Source organism: Micropterus salmoides, unplaced genomic scaffold (genome assembly GCF_014851395.1).
Source record: "Micropterus salmoides isolate LMB-PRFRI ecotype aquatic unplaced genomic scaffold, ASM1485139v1 Ms_hic_scaffold_16, whole genome shotgun sequence".
Classification (NCBI taxonomy): domain Eukaryota; kingdom Metazoa; phylum Chordata; class Actinopteri; order Centrarchiformes; family Centrarchidae; genus Micropterus; species Micropterus salmoides.
The window spans coordinates 370,129-393,311 of record NW_024040707.1 but is presented as its reverse complement, the minus strand read 5'-3'; the positions used below and the strand labels follow the sequence as shown (position 1 = coordinate 393,311).

The 23,183-nt window shown below is 44.7% G+C and overlaps 1 protein-coding gene across 1 annotated transcript in view; it reads right to left on the bottom strand.

Annotated features, from left to right (window-relative positions):
- Positions 1-17,630: 17,630 nt before the first annotated feature.
- plxna3 (plexin A3) overlaps positions 17,631-23,183 on the bottom strand; it is a 132,229-nt gene continuing 126,676 nt past the window's right edge. Inside the window, exon 38 of the mRNA XM_038722619.1 lies at positions 17,631-21,912. Within this exon, the coding sequence (XP_038578547.1) occupies positions 21,817-21,912 (96 nt within the window). The 3' untranslated portion in view covers positions 17,631-21,816. The remainder of the gene's footprint in view (positions 21,913-23,183) is intronic.

The window sequence follows — 23,183 nt, the reverse complement described above, 5'->3', positions numbered from 1 at the left end:
TTCAGCCAATCACCTTCTCCGCAGACAGAATGATACGCTGCAGCCTGCCCTTGTCCCTGGCAGTGGCAGCAGCGTACCAGATGGTGATGGAGGAGGTGAGGATGGACTCAATGATGGAGGTGTAGAAGTGCACCATCATTGTCTTTGGCAGGCTGAACTTCTTCAGCTGCAGCAGGAAGTTCATCCTCTGCTGGGTCTTCTTGGTGAGGGAGGTGATGTTCAGCTCACACTTGAAGTCCTGGGAGATGATGGTGCCCAGGAAGCGGAAGGAGTCCACAGTGGTGACGGGGGTGTTACACAGGATGATGGGGGAGGGTGGGGCTGGGCTCTTCCTGAAGTCCACGACCGTCTCCACGGTCTTCAGAGCGTTGAGCTCCAGACTGTTTCTGGTCGCACCAGGTCACCAGATGGTTGATCTCCCACCTGTAGGCGGACTCATCCCCACCTGAGATGAGCCCAATGAGGGTGGTGTCACCCGCAAACTTCAGGAGCTTGACAGACTGGTGACTGGAGGTGCAGCTGTTGGTGTACAGGGAGAAGAGAAGGGGGGAAAGAACGCAGCCCTGAGGTGAACCAGTGCTGATGGTCCTGGAATCAAAGACATGTTTTCTCATCTTCACATGCAGTCTGTGATCCACCTGCAGGTGGAGTCAGGCACACTTGGGAGAGCTTGTCCTGCAGCAGGGCCGGGATGATGGTGTTGAAAGCAGAGCTGAAATCCACAAACAGGATCCTGGCGTAGGTTCCTGGGGAGTCCAGGTGCCGGAGGATGTAGTGAAGGGTCATGTTTACGGCGTCGCCTACAGACCTGTTGGCTCTGTAGGCGAACTGCAGGGGGTCCAGGAGTGGGTCTGTGATTGATTTTAGGTGGGACAACACAAGGCATTCAAAGGACTTCATAACCACAGAGGTCAGGGTGATGGGTCTGTAGTCTTTTAGTCCAGTGGTTCTTGGTTTCTTGGGGACAGGGATGATGGTGGAGGCTTTGAAGCAGGCTGGCACATGGCACGTCTCCAGTGAGGTGTTAAAAATGTCTGTGAACACCGGAGACAGCTGATCAGCGCAGTGCTTCAGGGTGGATGGGGAGACAGAGTCCGGCCCAACTGCCTTGCGGGGTTTCTGCCTCCTGAACAGTCTGTTTAATTCCCTCTCCAGGATGGTAAGAGGCCGATCTGCGGTGTGACGGGGGATGGTGTCAGGTCTGTCGCATTGTCTTTCAAAGCGACAGTAAAACTGATTCAACTCGTTGGCAAGGCATGAGCCGTGGAGTGGGGGTGATGATGATGGTAGTTTAATCTAAAGCTTTATTTATACTTGAGCGTCGCTGTCTCCGTCACTCTGCAATTACACCCCCAAACGCTAGTCAGTAGTAGCGCTACAGCGTCCACTGTTTTGCCAGCTGAGCAGGCTAACTTCGTGTTAGCCCCCCGCTAACGTGAATGTGGGTAAAACTGTATATGTGCGGCTGGTGTAGCCTTTTCAAATGTTCTCGACCAGATGGATCACATTCTGATAGTGAAACGAGTCATTTCGCTCGGGTTGTGACGCTCAAAATTTATATTGATCCACCGTGTTACTTCAAAGCACGGGGCACTTCCTGTTGGCTCGGAGGCATTGCAAGGCTACCCAGCCGACCAATCACAGAGCTTACGGTCCGTGTCACCTCGATGTGTAGTTACATTTTTGAGGAGGTGCACGTCAGTCTATGGCGTAGGTGACGGGTAGGGGGCTACGCCGAATCTACACCGTCGATTCGACGCAGAAGTATAAATTACACTTAACGCCTGGTGCACACCACAGAATTTTAAATCGTCATCAATCACTGTTCATTAAATCACCTGAAGACGCCTGCATATTACACAATAAAGCAACATATACATGCGATAATAATCTCTCTCTCTGGATAAATGCAGCCCTGGAAGTGTTAAGCGTCACGCAGATCTGCTGATATAGTGCTTCACACCTGCTGGCATCAGCTTCTTCAGTCCTGCACAGCTTCTTTCAGCTATTCATCCGACTCGACTGAAAACAAAGGGTGATCGTGCCTTTTCAGTTGTGGCTCCAAGACTGTTGAATAAACTTCCCACTTTCATTAAATTGTCTACTGAGACTTTCAAGTCTCGTCTTAAAATGTTTTTTTATTCTTTGGTGTTGGAGTTTTTTCTTGTTGTAGTTTTAATTGCATTACTTTGTACTGCACTTTGTTCAACAGTGGTTGCTTTTAAATGTACACTGACTTGACCCCACCGGACGTCACGCTGCTACACTTTACTACAGCTGTTCTGTTTTCTGTGTGAGGTGCAGTGGAGGGTGTTGCTTGATAATGCAGCTCTCCTGACCACTTTCACTCAACCCCATACCAGCTTCCTCACCTAACTAGGTTAACTAGGTAGGTGGAGCGCAAATCAGGCAGTTGTTTGAGGTACTGATATTGATACGTTCCACCCCTCATACAGTGAACTAGGTGTAGTGAAGGCAGCGTTTTTGAAGCCACCTGCTTGTCTGTTGTTGTTGCTGTTACAGACACAGCCGCTTGCTATGACGATAGCTAACTGTTACCATGAAACAGTTTTTCATAACAACCGTTTCTGATTCTGTCTTCATGTTATTTCACTCTAAGCGATTAATACGTCCAAGTTTTATATGGTTTTCACAAATGTCTATTAAAGAGTTCATATTCTGCTCATCTTCAGGTCGCTCATTATGTTTAGGGGTTGAACCAGAACAGGTTTACATAGTTTCATATGTTTGTCATACTGCACATTGCTGCAGCTCCTCTTTTCACCCTGTGTGTTGAACGCTCTGTTTTACCTTCTGAGTGAAGCATCTCACTTCTATTAGATCTTTGTTGGGAGTTGCACATGCGCAGTACCTGGGTATGGACTACTAGCCAATCAGAAGCAGAGTAGGGCAGGTCTTGATAAGCCGGGAACCACAGCTTCGGATCAGCTGTACATTTTCCAGAACCAGCTTCACAAGCTGGACTGGATCAAGAGTTTCAGAGTGGTGAGTTATTAATCTGTAACACGTTTATCTTTCATAAGGTTCTAACCTTATTTTAATTACATATCTAACTAGTTTGGTCTGAGCGCGAGCCACACTAGCCACTAGGCGAGCTTTATGCTGCGTGTTACATAGTGAAGTAAAGGCTGGACTACAATGCAAGCTGTGTTCTGTTCAGGAGCAGAGTTTTCTGTGGGAGACGGGAACTCCCTTTGGACTTTTTCACTTTGCAAACCTGTTACATGCACAATTTTTTCTAACACAACAAAGGAGAGGGAAAAAGCCAAAAAGCAGAATATGACCTCTTTAAGGATGTTGAAATATTAACACTTTAGTTGCAGGCTGTATAATAAATGCACATCTGAGATGATGACAGTAATTCTGAAATATATCCAGACACATGCAGGATCACAGAAGACTGGACTAGTGAATATACTCTAATGAATATTGTAGTTTAATCTCCTCAAACAGATCTTCTTAATAAAAAGAATCGCCTTGTTTCCACGGAAAGGAAGAAGAAGCTGGTGTGATGAAGAGGAGACAAACAGCCTGAAGAGTATAAACTTTATTATCTGGCTGGAAAATAAAAACGCAACAAGGAGCAACATTTACTGCTGATACAGTTAAATCTATTTCTGTATATTAAAGCTGCTGAGGGAGAAATGTTTCCATTGTGAGAGTAATAAACAGACTGGAGCTGCTGACTAACAAACTGACAGTAAAACAATATTAGAAATATTATAATTCTGTTTTTCGTCACTCATCTGATGTAGTGATAGTGATTTATGTTTGGATCCCTCGAAGTCGAAGATGCTGCATCTCCTTATAAATAAATGTAAATATATAAAGCTGTTCAACAGGTGAGCTCCCGAGTGTTCCTGCTTCTAACCAGAAGACCTTTAAGGTGTGTTCACACTGAAAGCGAAGTTAATATTCACCTCGCTTTACTCGCGCGAGTTTGACCGCTGGACATTTTGAGTGTTCAAACACAATGTGATAAGCGAATAAACACAACCCGCGAATACTCCAGCTGTATGAACCCAAAGTAAACCTTTCGCTGTGATTTAATTTCAATAAACGGATCAAACTGATGCCGAAATAACTACAACATGATGCCAATTTGTTAAACATATGAATTCATGGTTTGTCAGATCTGTCAGACGGACAACAGCTTCTAAAATGTTTGTTTTCTGAATGGAGATGGGATCAATCAGGGCTATGCTATGCTAACTTGGTCACAGTAAAGTACAACGGCAGCTGGAATAATGTTACAGACACATGTTTTCTGAACTCACCAGGTAGTTCAACCTCCTCACTTCCTTTTCTCCAAGTAATGTAAAGTTTTGTCCGTTTTTTATATAAATATGAAGTAGTAGTCCAGCAGAACTCTGGTGCCATCCGACGCTAACAACCACAGTGGAACCAGATGCGCACAGAAGCTGCCGCGAAACGCGAGTGAAGATAAATCAAGTTTTAATTCCAAAAACTAAAGTAAAAAGCTAATTTAATAAAAGCAGTTAACTCTGAGCTCCCCTGTAAACAGCGTAGCTGTTAGAGCAGAATCTAGACCGACTACGGGGTTAATTGGTCCAAAAGCACTTCCCCGTTCTTTAGCAGCTCTTCATTGGTCAGCGGACTGTCATTACACCGGTCGCCTGGTCCTCTCCAAACAGCGCTCCGAAGCCGCTGATGACGTTTGGACAATCTCACATCGCGTCAAGTAAATTTCTCCCCCAAGTTTAAAAATTTGAACCCGTGCGAACCAGCGAATGTCGCAACAAATGCGTCTTTCACGCCGCCCGGATCGAATTCGCAGGAATTTGCGTATTTGCATTGAATTTGTATGTAATCAAGCTGCCCAAAACGCTGGATTCACTTTCAGTGTGAACACACCTTTAGACTTAATAAGTCACAGTGATATGATCAAATCAGAAAAACTAGGAGCTTCATTCTGCTCTGAAAGACTACTGACTACACCTCCATCTTTAATTTCTGATCTCAAACAGTTTAACAGTCAGTCAACACTTCTGCAACGCTACTTTTACATTTAGTCTCCATGCCTTTTTGTGTTTCATGTGAAACACTTTGAATTCAATTGTTGAAATGTGCTGTACTGATAAACATACCTCGCTTTTCTTTGCCCCTTTTTCTGTTAAATGACATTCAATGCAGGGCAGAGATGCACTCAAGTCTCTGAGCTAGAGTCCAAGTTAAGTCACTGAGCTAGAGTCGAATCAAGTCTCAAATCTCTGAGCTGGAGTCCAAGTCAAGTCTCTGAGCTAGACTCCAAATCAATTCTCAAGTCTCTGAGCTAGAGTCCAAGTCTCAAGTCTCTGAGCTAGAGTCCAAGTTAAGTCACTGAGCTAGAGTCCAAGACAAATCTCTGAGCTAGAGTCCAAATCAAGTCTCAAGTCACTGAGCTAGAGTCCAAGTTAAGTCACTAAGCTGGAGTCCAAGTCAAGTCTCAAAAGTCTATGAGCTACAGTCCAAGTCAAGTCTCAAAAGTCTATGAGCTAGAGTCCAAGTCAAGTCTCAAGTCTTTGAGCTAGAGTCCAACTCACATCTCAAGTCTCTGAACTAGAGTCCATGTCAAGTCTCAAGTTTTAAAGCTAGAGTCCAAGTCAAGTCTCAAGTCAGTTAGCTTGAGTCCAAGTCTCAAGTCTCAAGTCTCTGAACTAGAGTCCAAGTCAAGTCTCAAGTCACTGAGCTTGAGTCCAAGTCTCAAGTCTCTGAGCTAGAGTCCAAGTTAAGTCACTGAGCTAGAGTCCAAGTCAAGTCTCAAGTCTCTGAACTAGAGTCCAAGTCAAGTCTCAAGTCACTGAGCTTGAGTCCAAGTCTCAAGTCTCTGAGCTAGAGTCCAATCAAGTCTAAAGTCTCTGAACTAGAGTCCAAGTCAAGTCTCAAGTCACTGAGCTTGAGTCCAAGTCTCAAGTCTCTGAGCTAGAGTCCAATCAAGTCTAAAGTCTCTGAACTAGAGTCCAAGTCAAGTCTCAAGTCACTGCGCTTGAGTCCAAGTCTCAAGTCTCTGAGCTAGAGTCCAAGTCTCAAGTCTCTGAGCTAGAGTCCAAGTTAAGTCACTGAACTAGAGTCCAAGTCAAGTCTCAAGTTTTAAAGCTAGAGTCCAAGTCAAGTCTCAAGTCACTGAGCTAGAGTCCAAGTCTCAAGTCTCTGAGCTAGAGTCCAATCAAGTCTAAAGTCTCTGAACTAGAGTCCAAGTCAAGTCTCAAGTCACTGAGCTAGAGTCCAATCAAGTCTCAAGTCTCTGAGCTAGAGTCCAATCAAGTCTAAAGTCTCTGAGCTAGAGTCCAATCAAGTCTAAAGTCTCTGAACTAGAGTCCAACTCAAGTTTCAAGTCTCTGAGCTAGAGTCCAACTCAAGTCTCAAGTCTCTGAGCTAGAGTCCAAGTCTCAAGTCTCTGAGCTAGAGTCCAATCAAGTCTAAAGTCTCTGAGCTAGAGTCCATGTCAAGTCTCTGAGCTAGAGTCCAAGTCAAGTCTCAAGTCACTGAGCGTGAGTCCAAGTCTCAAGTCTCTGAGCTAGAGTCCAAGTTAAGTCACTGAGCTAGAGTCCAAGTCAAGTCTCAAGTCTCTGAACTAGAGTCCAAGTCAAGTCTCAAGTCACTGAGCTTGAGTCCAAGTCTCAAGTCTCTGAGCTAGAGTCCAATCAAGTCTAAAGTCTCTGAACTAGAGTCCAAGTCAAGTCTCAAGTCACTGAGCTTGAGTCCAAGTCTCAAGTCTCTGAGCTAGAGTCCAAGTCTAAAGTCTCTGAGCTAGAGTCCAATCAAGTCTAAAGTCTCTGAACTAGAGTCCAAGTCAAGTCTCAAGTCACTGAGCTTGAGTCCAAGTCTCAAGTCTCTGAGCTAGAGTCCAAGTCTCAAGTCTCTGAGCTAGAGTCCAATCAAGTCTAAATTCTCTGAGCTAGAGTCCAAGTCAAGTCTCTGAGCTAGAGTACAAATCAAGTCTCAAGTCTCTGAGTTACAGTCTAAGTCAAGTCTCAAGTCACTGAGCTAGAGTCCAAGTTAAGTCACTAAGCTGGAGTCCAAGTCAAGTCTCAAGTCTATGAGCTAGAGTCCAAGTCTCAAGTCTCTGAGCTAGAGTCCAATCAAGTCTAAATTCTCTGAGCTAGAGTCCAAGTCAAGTCTCTGAGCTAGAGTACAAATCAATTCTCAAGTCTCTGAGTTACAGTCTAAGTCAAGTCTCAAGTCACTGAGCTAGAGTCCAAGTTAAGTCACTAAGCTGGAGTCCAAGTTAAGTCACTAAGCTGGAGTCCAAGTCAAGTCTCAAGTCTATGAGCTAGAGTCCAAGTCAAGTCTTTGAGCTAGACTCCAAATCAATTCTCAAGTCTCTGAGCTAGAGTACAAATCAAGTCTCAAGTCTCTGAGTTACAGTCTAAGTCAAGTCTCAAGTCACTGAGCTAGAGTCCAAGTTAAGTCACTAAGCTGGAGTCCAAGTCAAGTTTCAAGTCTCTGAGCTAGAGTCCAACTCAAGTTTCAAGTCTCTGAGCTAGAGTCCAAGTTAAGTCACTGAGCTAGAGTCCAAGTCAAGTCTCAAGTCTCTGAACTAGAGTCCAAGTCAAGTCTCAAGTCATTGAGCTTGAGTCCAAGTCTCAAGTCTCTGAGTTAGAGTCCAACTCAAGTTTCAAGTCTCTGAGCTAGAGTCCAAGTCAAGTCTCTAAGCAAGAGTCCAAGTCAAGTTTCAAGTCTCTGAGCTAGAGTCCAACTCAAGTTTCAAGTCTCTGAGCTAGAGTCCAACTCAAGTCTCAAGTCTTTGAGCTAGAGTCCAACTCAAGTCTCTAAGCAAGAGTCCAAGTCAAGTTTCAAGTCTCTGAGCTAGAGTCCAACTCAAGTTTCAAGTCTCTGAGCTAGAGTCCAACTCAAGTCTCAAGTCTTTGAGCTAGAGTCCAACTCAAGTCTCTGAGCTAGAGTCCAAGTCAAGTCTCAAGTCTTTGAGCTAGAGTCCAAGTCAAATCTCTAAGCAAGAGTCCAAGTCAAGTCTCAAGTCTTTGAGCTAGAGTCCAAGTCAAATCTCTAAGCAAGAGTCCAAGTCAAGTCTCAAGTCTTTGAGCTAGAGTCCAAGTTATATCTCTAAGCAAGAGTCCAAGTCAAGTCTCAAGTCTTTGAGCTAGAGTCCAAGTCAAATCTCTAAGCAAGAGTCCAAGTCAAGTCTCAAATCTCTCGTGGTTATAACGAATGTTGTATCACCTGCTGACTTCAATCCAGGTTGCTTATAAAACTACGTAGCTATAAGGGATTCTGTAACTGTAACCTTTTTTTCACTTACAGAGAGCAACCATGTAATGTGCAATGCAATTAATCACAGCTTATGAACTACTGTAAGGCAACGCATTCCCTAGATTCTCAAACCCAGTGTAACATTAACTAAATAAAACTGTAACGTTACATGATCAACAATAAACCTGTAGCCTGTTTGCAGCTGAAGTCAATAATTAACGTGATGGCAGCCAGCGGGACGTAAATGATTACGTTAATCGACCACCACAAGTTTGGCAAGTAAACCAGCACTCATTCATCTTTTCATAACGAACGACAGTTGGAGTTAACCTCTCGTAGGTCGTAGCTATAGCAAGAAGCAAGCTAACGTTAGATGGCCAATGCTGAACTAAACATGTTCACTAACCTCAGGTTACTATTTTGCGTTCAGTGCGTCTTTGTTTGGGCCTTGTTGTATGGAGTTTATAATGAATGGCTCAGCAGCTGCCGGTGTTTTGTCCTCTCTCACATGTGGCTGCAGTTAAACATAAATTAGTTTAAAATCCAGTATAAAGAGATGGTTTTCACGGGTTACAGGGATGAAGAGGGGGGTGAACATCAACAAGTGTTTCTGGGGCTAGTATTTATTTTCAGTTTCATTGTGTTGTTATTATTATTTTGGGTATGACAAAGTAGATGTGTAAATATTTGGATGCGGGTAGATTATCTGTAAACTTTTAATTTGTGGACACGGGTGGGATTAAAGAAGTTTTTTTCTTCTTCCCACTCCATTTCGAATATGTAAGGAAACTGAGAAGAGTATCAAAAAATAAATAAACTAATAAAAAACTAATATTAAATTATTTATTATTTAATCATTTTGATTTGTTTATTTGATTGCATTTTATTCGAAATAAACACAAACAAAAACTAGAAGTAGATCTAAAAGCACTTTTTCCCATGAGCCTCAACAAACAGCCAACTCCTCTGGCACAATTCCATTAGGCTGCTTATAGACAGTAAAATGATGTAAGACGTTACAAATCTGAATGTCACTGTTACTGATACTGTTAAACCTTCAGAAAAAATATGAATTAAAAAATATATTAGGTTTCTTAGGTAGGTTGAAAGGTTATTGTGTTGTACATACTACAGTGGTATATGTATATGCAGTAAGGTAGCCCCGCACAGCGTCAGACTCCATCTGTCTCGACTTCGTACAGAGTCTTCATTGCTGAAGGGCATGTCACTGCCATCTTCTGCATGTGCTTCATCCACCAGTGGTACTTTCCACATCATGGGCAGGTTGTGAAGAACACAATCTGCCAGGATCTCCCCTAGTGGAAAACAAAATTTAAATCAAGAGTTAAGTTCAGGTTAGCTAACTGCTGAGGTTAGCAGCTTAGTCATTTTCAGACTGACGGGATGCTCGAGATGCTCTGTGTCTGCTGGAGGTGGAAGCAGGCAGCAGATTATCACATGCTAGCTGCTAACTGCTGTGCAGGTTGAGTACTGGGCCTTCATCAGGAAACAGCTGCTGTCTGCTGGAAACACTAAGGCCCAATTGATGATGATTTGAACGTGTTCCAGAGTAAACTGATTATTTTAAAATGAGCTGTGTTTTTCAAATAATCAATATACTTTTTTTTTATCAGAACAGCACCACACACTGACATGTTTGTTTACCTTTTTTTAACACGGGCTTCCCCTGGTAACCCCATGTTTAACGTCACAACGCTATGACCTGTGGGTAATAGTCTTAGGCAAAGTCTGCAGAGATGTGGACTTAACGGAAAGTCTGCAGAGAGCCCTCATGCACCTGATGGTTTTACAGTTGGACAGCCCAAAGCATAGCTATCAACACTGGGATTTGAAAATAAGGGAAATGTTCAGTTCAGTTTTGTGGATTGTTTTTATTCATTAACTCCTGGTAAAAGAAGTACAGTCTACATTGGTCCCTAATTTATAACTTGTCAATAATTATAACCATTCATGCATAAAATTTACTGTAGGTTGTAGTCTTTACCCGCACATCGTAAATTTTTCCAGTTCGCACATATTTTTATGGGGCATATGTGGGTGAAATGCTCTTCCTCTTGTCTTATTGGCATGTCACGATGACTTCCCGTCACTGTTACAGCTAATTTTCTACATACTGCCACCTGCTGTACCGGAGGGGAAAGTCGCAAATGTGTCAAATATGCCTGTTTTTTTTTTTATAATTTTTTACAAAGGTTAAAAATGAGAGTCATGGGAAAAATGGAGGGTTGACAGGTATGACCCTAAGCCATCATGGGCTCGCCGGGAACACGGCTCAGAGTGTGGAGGACGGGATTCAGCATGAGACTTAACCAGACAGGAAATGTGCTGCAAAAGTGGCTGAAAAACTGAGCAGAGCTGCAGAGATCAGAGGCAGAGAGCGTGTAGTCCGTCACTGCAGAGCTGCGTAGACATGTTGCTCTGCAGAGACACTAGATTCTGAATTATTAAAACAGACACGGCAACATTAAAGAGTCCATTTAATCACATGATGTGTCAGAAGAAAACTGCAGAGACAATATTTTGATCTAAAAGTCTCTCGACTCCCACGAACATCAGCAGAATAAAAACACGCTGACTGAAGAAATGATTACTGAGCCCGCCACCAGACGGGAGTGTGCGTCGGTCTGTGTTTGTGTGAAAAGCTTCAAGCGGCAGCAGAGACGAGGAAACTCATGACTCATCGTTTTTTTACCGTTTATGATTAACGGTTAATTTGGGAGAGTGGCTGTGTGTGAGACACCTGTAGATGCTGACTGGGCAGCTGGTTAACCGGCAGCACCGTCTGAGTCAGGACTTTCCACACATACACACTCTGAGCTGTAATCAAATCAAAGCTTTGATCTTTAACGAAGCTCGTTTGTCTCTGCTGCAGCTCGTCATGTTAACGGACCTCCAGACAGGAAACCAGCTTCTAGCTCCGCCCACCTCGTACCAGAACGGCAGGCTGACCGGTTGCGATGTCACGAAGATTGACAGGTACTGGGGATTGACTGACAAACAACAACAGACGATTAAACTAGAAACCTCCTCGTTCCTGGTTCAGTCTCAGTGGAGGAGCACTTCTTTCCAGGTGCAGTTCCTCTGTCGTCCACTAGATGCTGCTCCAAGAAAACTGACTGTATTGAAGTGAACAGGAAAAACAACAACTTCTGAATACAGAAGAAAAAAGTGATTGATGTACCAATAACGTAACAGGTATCAGATGGTGTGCACCTTTAATCCAAGCAGAGCCAGACTGGGATTATACACTGAACAAAATTATAAAGGCAACCCTTTTGTTTTTGCCCCCATTCATCCTGAACTGAACTCAAAGATCTAAGACTTTCTCTGTGTACACAAAAGGCCTATTTCTCTCAAATATTCTTCACTAATCTGTCAAAATCTGTGTTAGTGAGCACTTCTCTTTTGCAGAGATAATCCATCCACCTCACAAGTGGACAGCCATTGAAGAGGAGTGGACCAACGTTCCACAGGCAACAATCACCAACCTGATCAACTCCATGCAAAGGAGATGTGTTGCACTGCGTGAGGCAAATGGTGCTCACACCAGATACTGACTGGTCCGAACCCCCCCAATACAGTGAATGCACATTTTGGAGTGGCCTTTTATTGTGGCCAGCCTAAGGCTTTTTATTGTGGCCAGCCTAAGGCCTTTTATTGTGGCCAGCCTAAGGCCTTTTATTGTGGCCAGCCTAAGGCCTTTTATTGTGGCCAGCTTAAGGCACACCTGTGCAATCCCCATGCTGTCTGATCAGCATCTTGATATTCAATTCAATTCAATTCAATTTTATTTATATAGCGCCAAATCACAACAACAGTTATCTCACAGCGCTTTTCATAAAAGAGCAGGTCTAGACCGAACTCTGTGATGATATTTACAGAAGCCCAACAGTTCCCACCAAGAACAAGCACTAGGCGACAGAAGCAAGGAAAAACTTCCTTTTAAGAGGCAGAAACCTCGAGCAGAACCATGGCTCAGGGTGGGCGGCCATCTGCCTCGACCGGTTGGGGTGAGAGAGAGAGAGAGAGAGAAAGAGAGAGAGAGAGAAAGAGAGTGAGAGAGAGAGAGAGAGAGAGAGAGAGAGAGTGAAAGAGAGAGAGAGAGAGAAAGAGAGAGAGAGAGAGAGAGAGGGATGTAAGGAGAGAGAGAGGGGAGGGAGGCAGCCTACACAATATCCACACAGAGGTACAGACAGCGAAGGTAATGTTGCTATAAACTAAATGAAAAATGGTACAGATATTTATAATAGTGTTAATGGTAACCATCATAATGTTAATGATTATAATAACAATAATAACAATAAGACTAGCAACAATAGTCGCTGCAGCAGAGGGTGTCGAGCAGGAACACGGGGGCAGCAGGTGACCCGCAACCACAGATCCAGACTCCACAGCTCCAGAGCCAGAAAACCTGCAGGAAGTGATAGGAGGAGAGAGGAGAGGGACGAGAAAGCACAAGACTACCGGAAAGGGGAGAAGTTGTGTTAGTAACATGCAATAATGGGATGAGGTTGCATACAGAGGGAGAGAAAGTAGAGGAGAGAGGAGCTCAGTGCATCATGGGAAATCCCCCGGCAGTCTAGGCCTATAGCAGCATAACTAAGGGATGGTTCAGGACTCACCTGAGCCAGCCCTAACTATAAGCTTTATCAAAGAGGAAAGTCTTAAGCCTACTCTTAAATGTGGAGATGGTGTCTGCCTCCTGAACCCAAACTGGAACCTGCCTCTTTGAGTTCAGCTCATGGTGAATGGGGGCAAAAACAAAAGTTTTGTGTTTATAATTATGTTCAGTGTAATTCAGGCCAAGTCTTGTCACTCAGCCCAGGGCCACAGATACTGTAACAGAACCGATTTCTGCACAGCTCAGGTTTAGGCTAAAGGTGCAGTTTCAGCAACAGGGATTAAGACACAACATCAAGTTTATACCGGCTTCAAACCGTAAACTGATGGTCAGAAAAGTCTGATCGTCTTTTCGGTGACTCTGTTTCTGAAAGCTGACCTTTAAAATCCCATGAAATTATTTAACTCATGAGCTCCGTCTCTCATTCTGTCCTCCACCCGTTGGTCCGTCTCTCTCTCTCTGGTGGATTTAATCAGCTGTATTTTGTGATATGAAAACCTGCTGATAACGGCTCTTTTGTTGCAGCTGCTGATAAGCACAGCAAAACCTGGATCATTGTTCTCCATTAATTAGTCTGTACCCTTGCCAGCATTTGATGGCTGAAGTTGGCGCAGCGGGACGCCAAACTTAAAGTCACCTTCTAAACGAGCAGAACATCTGATGTTCGAGGCGTTGGCCGGTCAACACTCAGTATGTAACTTTGGAAAATACTTGGTTGTTGTGATTTTTAATCCTCTTACATTCTACATTTTTCTTTCTCAGCTAACAGCAATAAACAAAGCAGAAGAAACACAAACAACTTCCAACTTTTCCATTACACTTTAGTGAAATCACACAAATATACAAACTCAGCAGAAGGCAATGGCAATGGTATAAAAACAGACACAGGCTATTACATGAAGAAGATTCATCATCATCATCATCATCATTACATTTGAACTCAGCAAAAATAAAAAAATAAAAACAAGGCAATGGCAAATGGTATCAAAAAATGGGCCCTGACTACATCCTGGAAAGCACTGCATCAAGGCGACGTGTGTTTCTGCGTTTGCAGTGAAAAATAAAACAGTTTTTCCAGGCAGAGTGAATGAACGGCGGCGGCGCCGAGGTGCAGCGGGAGGCCGATCGCGAGGCTTCATTAGTGGACCGGGAGGGTCTAAGCGCTGTGGCGTCAGAATAGATAGCAGCTTTTGTTCCCAACTCAGCGACAAGGAACAGAACTCTGGTCTGGGTTCATTGTTTACTCAGATTTCAGAACTTTCCGTATTTCAAAATACTTCAACGCGTTCTACGGCAGGACTGCGGTGGTGAATCTTGTGAACTATAAACATGGAGGATCAGTCAAACATTTGTCTCTTTAGAAACAGAAAAATCAAACTAGAGGTCTGTCTTCGGTTCCTAGTATTTGAGACCCAACCTGGGAGCTGACGTGAGCTGGGTTCTTAATTACATATATTCAGTGTAATCGATCTCAGGTGAGTCTGTCAATGTGTCTAATACCTGAGTCACACTGATCAAGTCCAGTTATCCCCGGGTCTTATCAGATCAGTGTAGTCTCTACCTATTGAAAATGAATTTATGCACGTTAGGCTGGACAGGTTTTCCATGGGCCCGCTTCTGATTGGGTCCAAAAGTTTGAACCCTCAGAGATGCTGGAGGAATCTGAAGGATCTCTCCGAGTCCTTCTGGTTCGTAGACGCTCTACGGAACAATTACGTTAAATATTCACCCTCACAGTGTCTGGACTGAACTACATGACATCTGTTTGTGACATCAGAGCCTCGCGATCCGACACCTGGAGAACCTGAAGCGCCGCCTGAATGAACAATCCCATCCTGAACTAAGACACAAGATCCAGTGTGAGCGGTGCTTCTCGACCGGCGGCTCAGAAACCCAAACTTGGCGACATCTGAGAGTTTTGTTGGCGTTGTGTTTGAAATCCAGGACTTTGTTCAGAAAAGTGCTTACAGATATTTGAAGGTGGAGGATCTGGATCCCGCAACAGCTGAGAAGCACCGGCTCATAATAATAGTAATTATAATCGTAGTAATAATAATCGTATTATGGTACAATAAAGACATCCGACTCCCCGTTCAAGCTCAGCGGGGAGTCCAGTGATTCTGCTGTTGCTATGGTACAATGAAGCTCGCTGGGATTGGCTGTTGCCCCAAGTCGTCTGTCCGTCAACCAACTGTATCAGGAGTCTGCAGGGGTGGGAGGGGCTTATGGGGGGTCAGTCAAATCCCATAGATTCCAATGTGAGACCAGTACAAGCCTGATTTGAATGGGGGTCCCGCTGGTTCTGAATGGTCGTACATGTAGGGCCCTTCATGGAGCTACCACTGGGTCCGCCACTGGTATAACATATATTTCTAATGTGTCACTGGACATCAATGGGAGATGGATGGAGTTCCAGTGGGAGAGCACTATGAACTGTGTCTGAAGCTGACATTGATTATAAAAGGAAGTTGCACACTTCTCAAATTGTTAACAAAGGGGCATTTATGGAGCTGCCATTGGTGAGAGATCCCTAAAAATGCTAAATAATACACAACTTCCTTTTTTTTTGAAAAATTACATTTAACACCAATAATCCCTAATCTGGGGAATCAACAGATCCATTGGTTTGAAATGGGAGATTCCTAAAAATCCAAAATTAAAAGTATTTCTATGATCACATAAAATCAACTTGCATTTATTTCTAGGGGGATTAAAAATATTCCACTTTATAACAATAGAGATTATCTCTCATTGATTATCTCATTGATTTCCAATAGGAGATCAGTGTTTCCCTGCTGCTTCCTGTCCCTGCTCCCCTCTCTGCTTATCAACTCCTGGAAACATCGTCTGGACGAAGAGTTCGAAGAGTCGAACGACAACAACTCCTCAGACTGTTTGTTGTGTGAGGTGATTCTGATGGATGATTCTAATCAGTCAAATCGATCGATCCGTCTGCCGACTCCTCAGGTATCGTACAAACGGACGGATGTGAAAACAGACAGGATGGTAAACGACCAACCGGCACCTCAACTCCCACTCTAACTCTGGGAGATTACAGCTCAAATGAAAGGTTTTACTATTCTGATCAAGATCTGATCAATACGAAAAGAAAACGGGAGGTTCTTTACCTCCTCTGATTGCTGACAGTGTATAAAAGCTTTGAGCAAAAGGGCCGAAAACTCAGGATTTAAAATGACACTTTGGTACAACAGGACAGCCGGGGGTCGTTTCCCAGCCTGAACATGGAAACATGAATGTGTAATTACATGTGTGTTAAAATGTGTGTGTGTGTGCAGTAAAGTATGATGTTGAGCTCTTCTCTCGCTTTAATGCCGTACAAACTCATAAAATTGTGTACATCCTCCCAACAATAAATAAAACTCACCGTAAAAAATAAATTAAAAGAAAGAAAATTCAAAATAATCAATAAATATCTCACGGCCGGAGAATGTTAAAACTCTGAGCAGTGTGTGTGTGTGTGTGTGTGTGTGGACAGATGGACTGACATCTAAAACGAGGTATCAATCCCTGTTTGTTTTGTTTCTGTTCCAGGAATTAGACCCGGCCCTCCCACCAACCCCTTCAGTCTCAGTTACCTCCTCCCAGCTCTGTGTGTGTGTGTTAAAATGAGAGTGTGTGTTAAAGTGTGTGTGCTCGCCACCACAGTGGAAACCATCCAAACATCGATCGACTTGTCTCGGCCGAATTTAAACTGTATCATTGAGGTTTCCATTTTCTCTCCTCAAGCTCTCTATTGGTCCTGATCCAGGTCTAATATAGTCCTGGATCTGGTCTAACACGGGACCGTCCAGGAGAGAGAACATTTTGAAAACACTGTGTTACAGAAGGAAAGTCGAAAACAGCTTTGTGCCGCCGCTGGAGATTAACGGCATGTTGAATCTTTCTCCAAACGATTCCTGAGTTTTTTGATACAAATAAAGCAAAGCGGGAAAATGTTGATCAGAGTCGTTCAAACTGATTTGTCTTTGGCCTCCAGAATAATCCAGGTTTGTTTTCTGACGTGCCGCCTCTTGAGATGAAAGTTTGTTCGGCTTCAGGCTGAGAAAGACATTTTTATCGACCTGTCCAACCACCCTGTCCTCCCCTCTCTGACTCCGCCCCTCTCTGACTCCTCCTCCCTCCGAGTCCTCCTCTCTGACTCCTCCCCTCCGAGACCTCCTCTCTGACTCCGCCCCTCTGACACCTCCTCCCTCCGAGTCCTCCTCTCTGACTCCTCCCCTCCGAGACCTCCTCTCTGACTCCGCCCCTCTGACACCTCCTCCCTCCGAGTCCTCCCCTCTAACTCCTCCCCTCCGAGACCTCCTCTCTGACTCCTCCCCTCTCTGACACCTCCTCCCTCTGAGTCCTCCCCTCTGACTCCTCCCCTCTCTGAGACCTCCCCTCTGACTCCTCCCCTCTCTGAGACCTCCCCTCTGAGACCTCCCCTCTCTGACTCCTCCCCTCTCTGAGACCTCCCCCCCTGACTCCTCCCCTCTCTGAGACCTCCCCTCTCTGAGACCTCCCCCCTGACTCCTCCCCTCTCTGAGACCTCCCCCCTGACTCCTCCCCTCTCTGAGACCTCCCCTCTGAGACCTCCTCTCTGACTCCTCCCCTCTCTGACACCTCCTCCCTCTGAGTCCTCCCCTCTAACTCCTCCCCTCTGAGACCTCCTCTCTGACTCCTCCCCTCTCTGAGACCTCCCCCCTGACTCCTCCCCTCTCTGAGACCTCCCCCCTGACTCCTCCCCTCTCTGAGACCTCCCCCCTGACTCCTCCCCTCTCTGAGACCTCCTCTCTGACTCCTGAGGAGGGTTGTGACGTTCATGTAGAACAAAAGACAAATGTAACCGTGACAAGTCCTGGATCAGGAGGAGATCTAGGTTTTACTCCATTTCTCCTCCCTCCATCCTTTGATGGATGACGCTGCCTCCGTCGCCCTGATCAGTATTCTCCCTCTCTCTCCTCCTCTCAGTATTCCAACAGCATCTCCTTCCATTCCTCCTCCTCTAGCATGCTAACACAGAATCTGACCTCCTCTTTTCATCCTGATCCTCCTGTGTTCTCCTTTTTACGTTTGCAGAACATCAGCCTTTCCTCCTCTTCTTCACCCTTTGGTATAACAGAGCCTCCTCCTCTGCAATCGAATAGTAACTTCTCCTCTTCCTCACTTTTCAGCATGCAGCTGGCGTTCCTTCCTCCTCTACATTGTCTACGCATCATCCCTTCCCCTTGCTTTACATTCTCCTCCTGGGATTCTCCTCACCTTTCAGCATGCCGACTCCTCTCCTCCTCTAAACTCCCCTCTCGTCTCGTCGACAGAAAGGCGACGAGGACGCAATTAATGACGCTGAATTTTACTGGATTTGTCGCCTGTGATGACTTTGAGTTTAAAGGGTCATCATGATTTTTTTTTTTTTTAAAAAGGAAGAACAAAGATCTGATCAGAGATTTCAGAAGCAGTGAAGATACCGATCGGCCGATTTACACGGTGCGACTGTAAGGAAAAAGATTTTTAATTGAGCTGCAGATACGATCAGCGATTTAACGGCTGAGTTTCCACTGCAGCGGCAGGATAACACACACACTGGTTGGATGAACAGTGGTGCTGGTATGGTAGTGGCTTCCCTCCCTGTTCTATAATTAATCATCTAAAAGGCAGTCTTATCAGGACCCTTCCTCCTCCTCCTCCTCCTCCTCCTCCTCCTCCTCCTCCTCCTCCGGGTCCGTTTGGCCCCAAAGATTCAAACGACAGTGAAACAACAGCAAGAAAAAGAAAAGGTGCTTTTAGCTTTATGGCGTCGCAGAGAGCCAAGAGAGACGCCTCAGCTGTGGTGGAACATTTTCACGCAACACACCAACGACCAGAGATGGTTTCCAGCTTACGTTTCTACAGCGCCCCCTGCAGGTCATGTGCTAAATAAGTTATTGTTGTAGAAACACATATGGATTAGTAATCCATGCATACGGACGGTAAAGCAGCCAGTGTTTGTAAGCTGTGTTTCAGTTTGCACTCCCTACAGATCCAGATTGTTTTATTGTTTGTTTTTAATATGTAGCAGGACATAAAGTCAAAGAGAAGGCCTTTCAGGTTGAACATGTAAAAACCTGAGGGGACTGTGTGTTTTCAAAAGGTCAAATATCGTTGTTGAACTTTCATTTTTAAAATCTGAACAAGATCTCTGATCCAGGTGTGCAAAGTGAAAATGTTTTACCACAGAGAAAGAGGTGTGTGGGGGCACGAGGGGGGCGGCGTTGCCATGTTGGAAAGTCCTCCATCCAACGTTTAACCATCATTCACACAGAGAAGAAGAACGTTTCACACTGGGTTCATTTTTTGAGTTACAGTTGGTCTGAACTCAGCAGGTCAGGCGGACCATGCAGGTGGTTCTATTCCTCCGTCTGCAGCTGAAGAATTGAGAGTGAACCAGCAGTGTGAAAGAGGCCTCATTCTTCTTTAGAGCAAACAGGAGCTCATCAAAACAAAGACTCCATCCGAAGCTACACATGCAACAATCGAACCCCTCCAAACGCCTCCCAAACCCTCCAGGCCACCATCCGTCCGATCACTACACTCATGTTCAAACAAACAGTTTGGCAAAAAAGTACCACAGAGTCCAGTTTGTTTTTGCACCTTCGATGTTCAGAGCTGAGATTCAGTTCATCTCCTTCAGGTTCCAAACACAACAGACTCGTTCAGTCCGGTTAAATCCAGTTGGATCCGGTTCTGTTTGGTGCTGTCCGATGGCGTGAGGACGGGTCTCGGTCTGATCGGTCGCCCCGTCTCCTGGCTCTCTCTCTTTCTCCACACTCTGAAGTAGCATAATGTTCAGCTTTATACAAGTTCAGCTCCTTAAAATCCAAACTGTCAAATCCACAAAGTTCTTATTACACGTTAACATTTCAATATTTCTTTTTTCTTTCTTTTTTTACTTTTATACTTTATCATCATCATTATTATTATTATTATTATCATCTTTCTTTTTTTGTTGTTTACAATTATGGCCACAAGTCTTAAAAGTTCTCGAGTCCGGTTAAAACTCCATTCCAGGTTGTTTTTTATCCGGGTTTGGTCCAAGTCCGGTCCAGTTCTGACGTGAGCCGGTCCGGTCTTTACATGGCACTGGGCTTGTAGCTCTGCACAGTATTTCCCCCTGGGCACGGTTAGCATGGCGCTGTAAAGCATGGCTGTATTGTGGGTGTATGTGCAAGGTCCGACAATAACCCCAGAACCCCATTTTCCAGGTTGTTCTGGTCCTGAAATTGCCGGTCAGGCCACTTTCGGAAGTTCTTCACGTCCGAAACATTAGTGGGTCAACCTGCTAGTTTACAGACCTTGCCTGTGTGCCTGTGCTGGAATGTATTCAAAATGTAATTCTGGATTAATTTCTGTTAATTATTCACGATTCTGGCGAATTCCACAGTCTTGATTGGTCGGGCAGTACATTACTAAAGAGTCTTCCTGGCCAATAGGATGGCCAGAGGCCAGCATGACTGACCAATGAAGATGCAGGGTCGAGGGGGAGGAGGAATAAAAAGTGGGATGGAAGAGGAAACGGATGTGGATGGAAAGGAGAGAGGAAGATAGAGAAGGGGACGAAATGAAGAACCAGGTAAAGCAAAGTAGGAGGTGAAATTCTGAGGAGTTGAGGGTGGAAGGAAAGGAAAAGACGATGACAGGAGAAGAGGACGGGTTCATGGACACAGGTACTGGTCGGTCGGTAGGCATCGGGCTCAGTGTGCTGTGGTACAGAGTGATTGTCCAGAGAAAAAAACATTGAGTGGTTATTTAAAACAGCATCTTCGAAACCTCTAGATCCTGACGAGGCTTGGCCGAACAGTCCAAGGTCAAGTCAAATTCTCTTAGCTAATACAGTCCTCGTTTCCTGAACTCCAAAGATGGATTCCTCTTCTTTCGAGACTAAGCAGTCATTTCAGTCATCAGTTTGTGAAACTTCAGTTTATTTGCTTCCTTCTCCTTCGTTAAAGCTTTAAACGACCTCCTGAATCTTTTGCAAACAGGTTCAAGGTTGGGTCAGATGTTCCAAATGAGGACTTGACTTTGACGCTTCCCTTCTTAAAGCTTGACCTGATCTTCTTACGATGAATTCAGATCCTTCCATACAAGGCAAAGGATTCAAGGTGAGGGTAAATGGTCCAAACTAACCGCATCAGTGCAGAGGCTTTGACCTTCTGCGGTAAGCTTCGACTCAACCTTTTATTATTCAGCCCGGATTCATCCAGACTACAAAGAGGCTCCAAAGGTTGAGCCTGATGCGATCTTACTGTGACCTTCTGACCATCATCTTAGTTTCTTGATCCTTCAGACCAGAACAAGGTGAAGTCAGCAGCCTTGACGGAAACGTGACTTGACCTTTTACTCTTCGACCCAGCGTGCAGACAGTTCCAGGCTGTGAATCCTGAAGTCAGGTCGATTAGTCCTCATTTCACATCCATCGTGTGGTTAAACATAACTCAGTCTTTAGCCTCGTTTCCAGGTTTTTCCACAGCCACGCCCGCTTGCTTCGATCCCTGCTTACAACTGCAGTGAATTTAAATCCAAATCCAAACCGACAGATGCATCAAGAAGGTTCATTTTTTGCCTCAAAATGACTCCATTCCACGTTGAAGTCATGTTGTAAATGTATCCAAATCGGTTTGGAAACTGATTTTCTGCCCCAAAAATCCACCGAACGGAGGTAGTTGGGGCCCCAGCTAGCCAGTTAATCAGTCTTCAAATCAATCAATCGATCAGTTGACAAATAAATTGCTGATGGATTGATTGCTAAAGAGCCGGAGCTGTGGCTGTCAGTTCGGTCCAACACTGAGCAGTTCAGCTGACTGTTCAAACAGTTCAGAAAAATAAAACGCCCTCACTTCCTCCTCCCCCATTCTTCTTCCACATCCCCTCATCCATCCATCGGTCCATCAGTCCTTCTCCTCCTCTCAGCTGCTCCCAGACATCAGGTTGATGGCTTGCTCCAGTTTGTGCCTCAGTTTGTGTTTGCGACAATACCCGTCCCGGTCCAACGCCGTCAGGATCTGCAGAGACATGGGAAAGACATAAAAGACTGTACCAGCACCTACAGAGAAAATAAGGGTCTAACTTAATTTGAATGATGTGTCCAATATTACTGATGAACAGTGTAAACACTTGGTTCTCTCCATATCAGAAGCTCCTGCTGTCTGTTCCGTTTTGAACTGAAATAATCCCATTGATTTAAACAGGAAAAGGCCACTAGAAGATGTTTCACAAAACTATCAACATGTTTATCAGTCAAGAAAAGAGTCATGTTTGTTCTGAGAGCGGTGCAACATGGAATGATGTGTCCACATCTGAATCATCCCTGATGAAGCATGAATGTGGTCTGGAACCTTTAATCTAGTTTTCTGGTTCCACGGGTGGCAATGTTTGTCGGTCACTCAAACACTTTGGTCAAGAGTGATATATCTAAATAAGATCGAATGGATTGTCACGATGTGCTCTACAGAAATTCACGGTCTGTTATGGATGAATCCGAACGACTTCAGTGATCCCCTAACTTTTCATTGAGAGGCACTGTGAGGTTGACGGTTTTGGCTCTGTAAAAAATGTCTCAGCAGTTTGCAGGGATGAGTATCAGCACCTCCAAGTCTGAGGCCACGGTGTTCTGCCGGAAAACGGTGGACAGCTCTCTTCATTTCAGTGAGACACTGCCCCAAGTAAAGGAGTTCAAACATGCCAGAGTCGTGAATTAGGGTAAGATCAACATGAGATCCAAACCCTGCAAATCTGGAGGCAAAGCTCTAGATCAGCTTTGGATTTTGACCAAATAAATGAGCTCACAGATGTCACTGACACAAGTTTCCTCTGCAGGTAGAAGCCAGTCATGTTGAAAGGATTCAGTTAGGGTGGTTTGGTCATCTGATGGCTCTAGGCATGTCCAGCCGGGAGGAGACCATGGGGTTACATATCCCATCTGGCATGGAAATGCTTTGGACCCAGCAGGAGGATGTTGCTAGGGAGAAGGCTGCTTTACTTGGTCTGCTACCACTGCAACGTCATGACAAGGTGGTGAAAAACGGACGGACGTCTCCGCAACTATTGGACGGACTATTCTGACATTTTGTGGTCATTTTCTGAACTGTTGTGAGCCCTTTATGTTTCATCTAGCACCCTCATCTAGCCTAGATTCCTATTTGTCCAGTACTAGCGTGGCTGTTAGTCTTGGATCCGTCAAAGTTCACAGCAATCTGACCAGATTTATTGCACTGGAAGTGTTGGATGGACCAAACGGATGCAATCACTACCATACATAATTTTCCCACTGTGC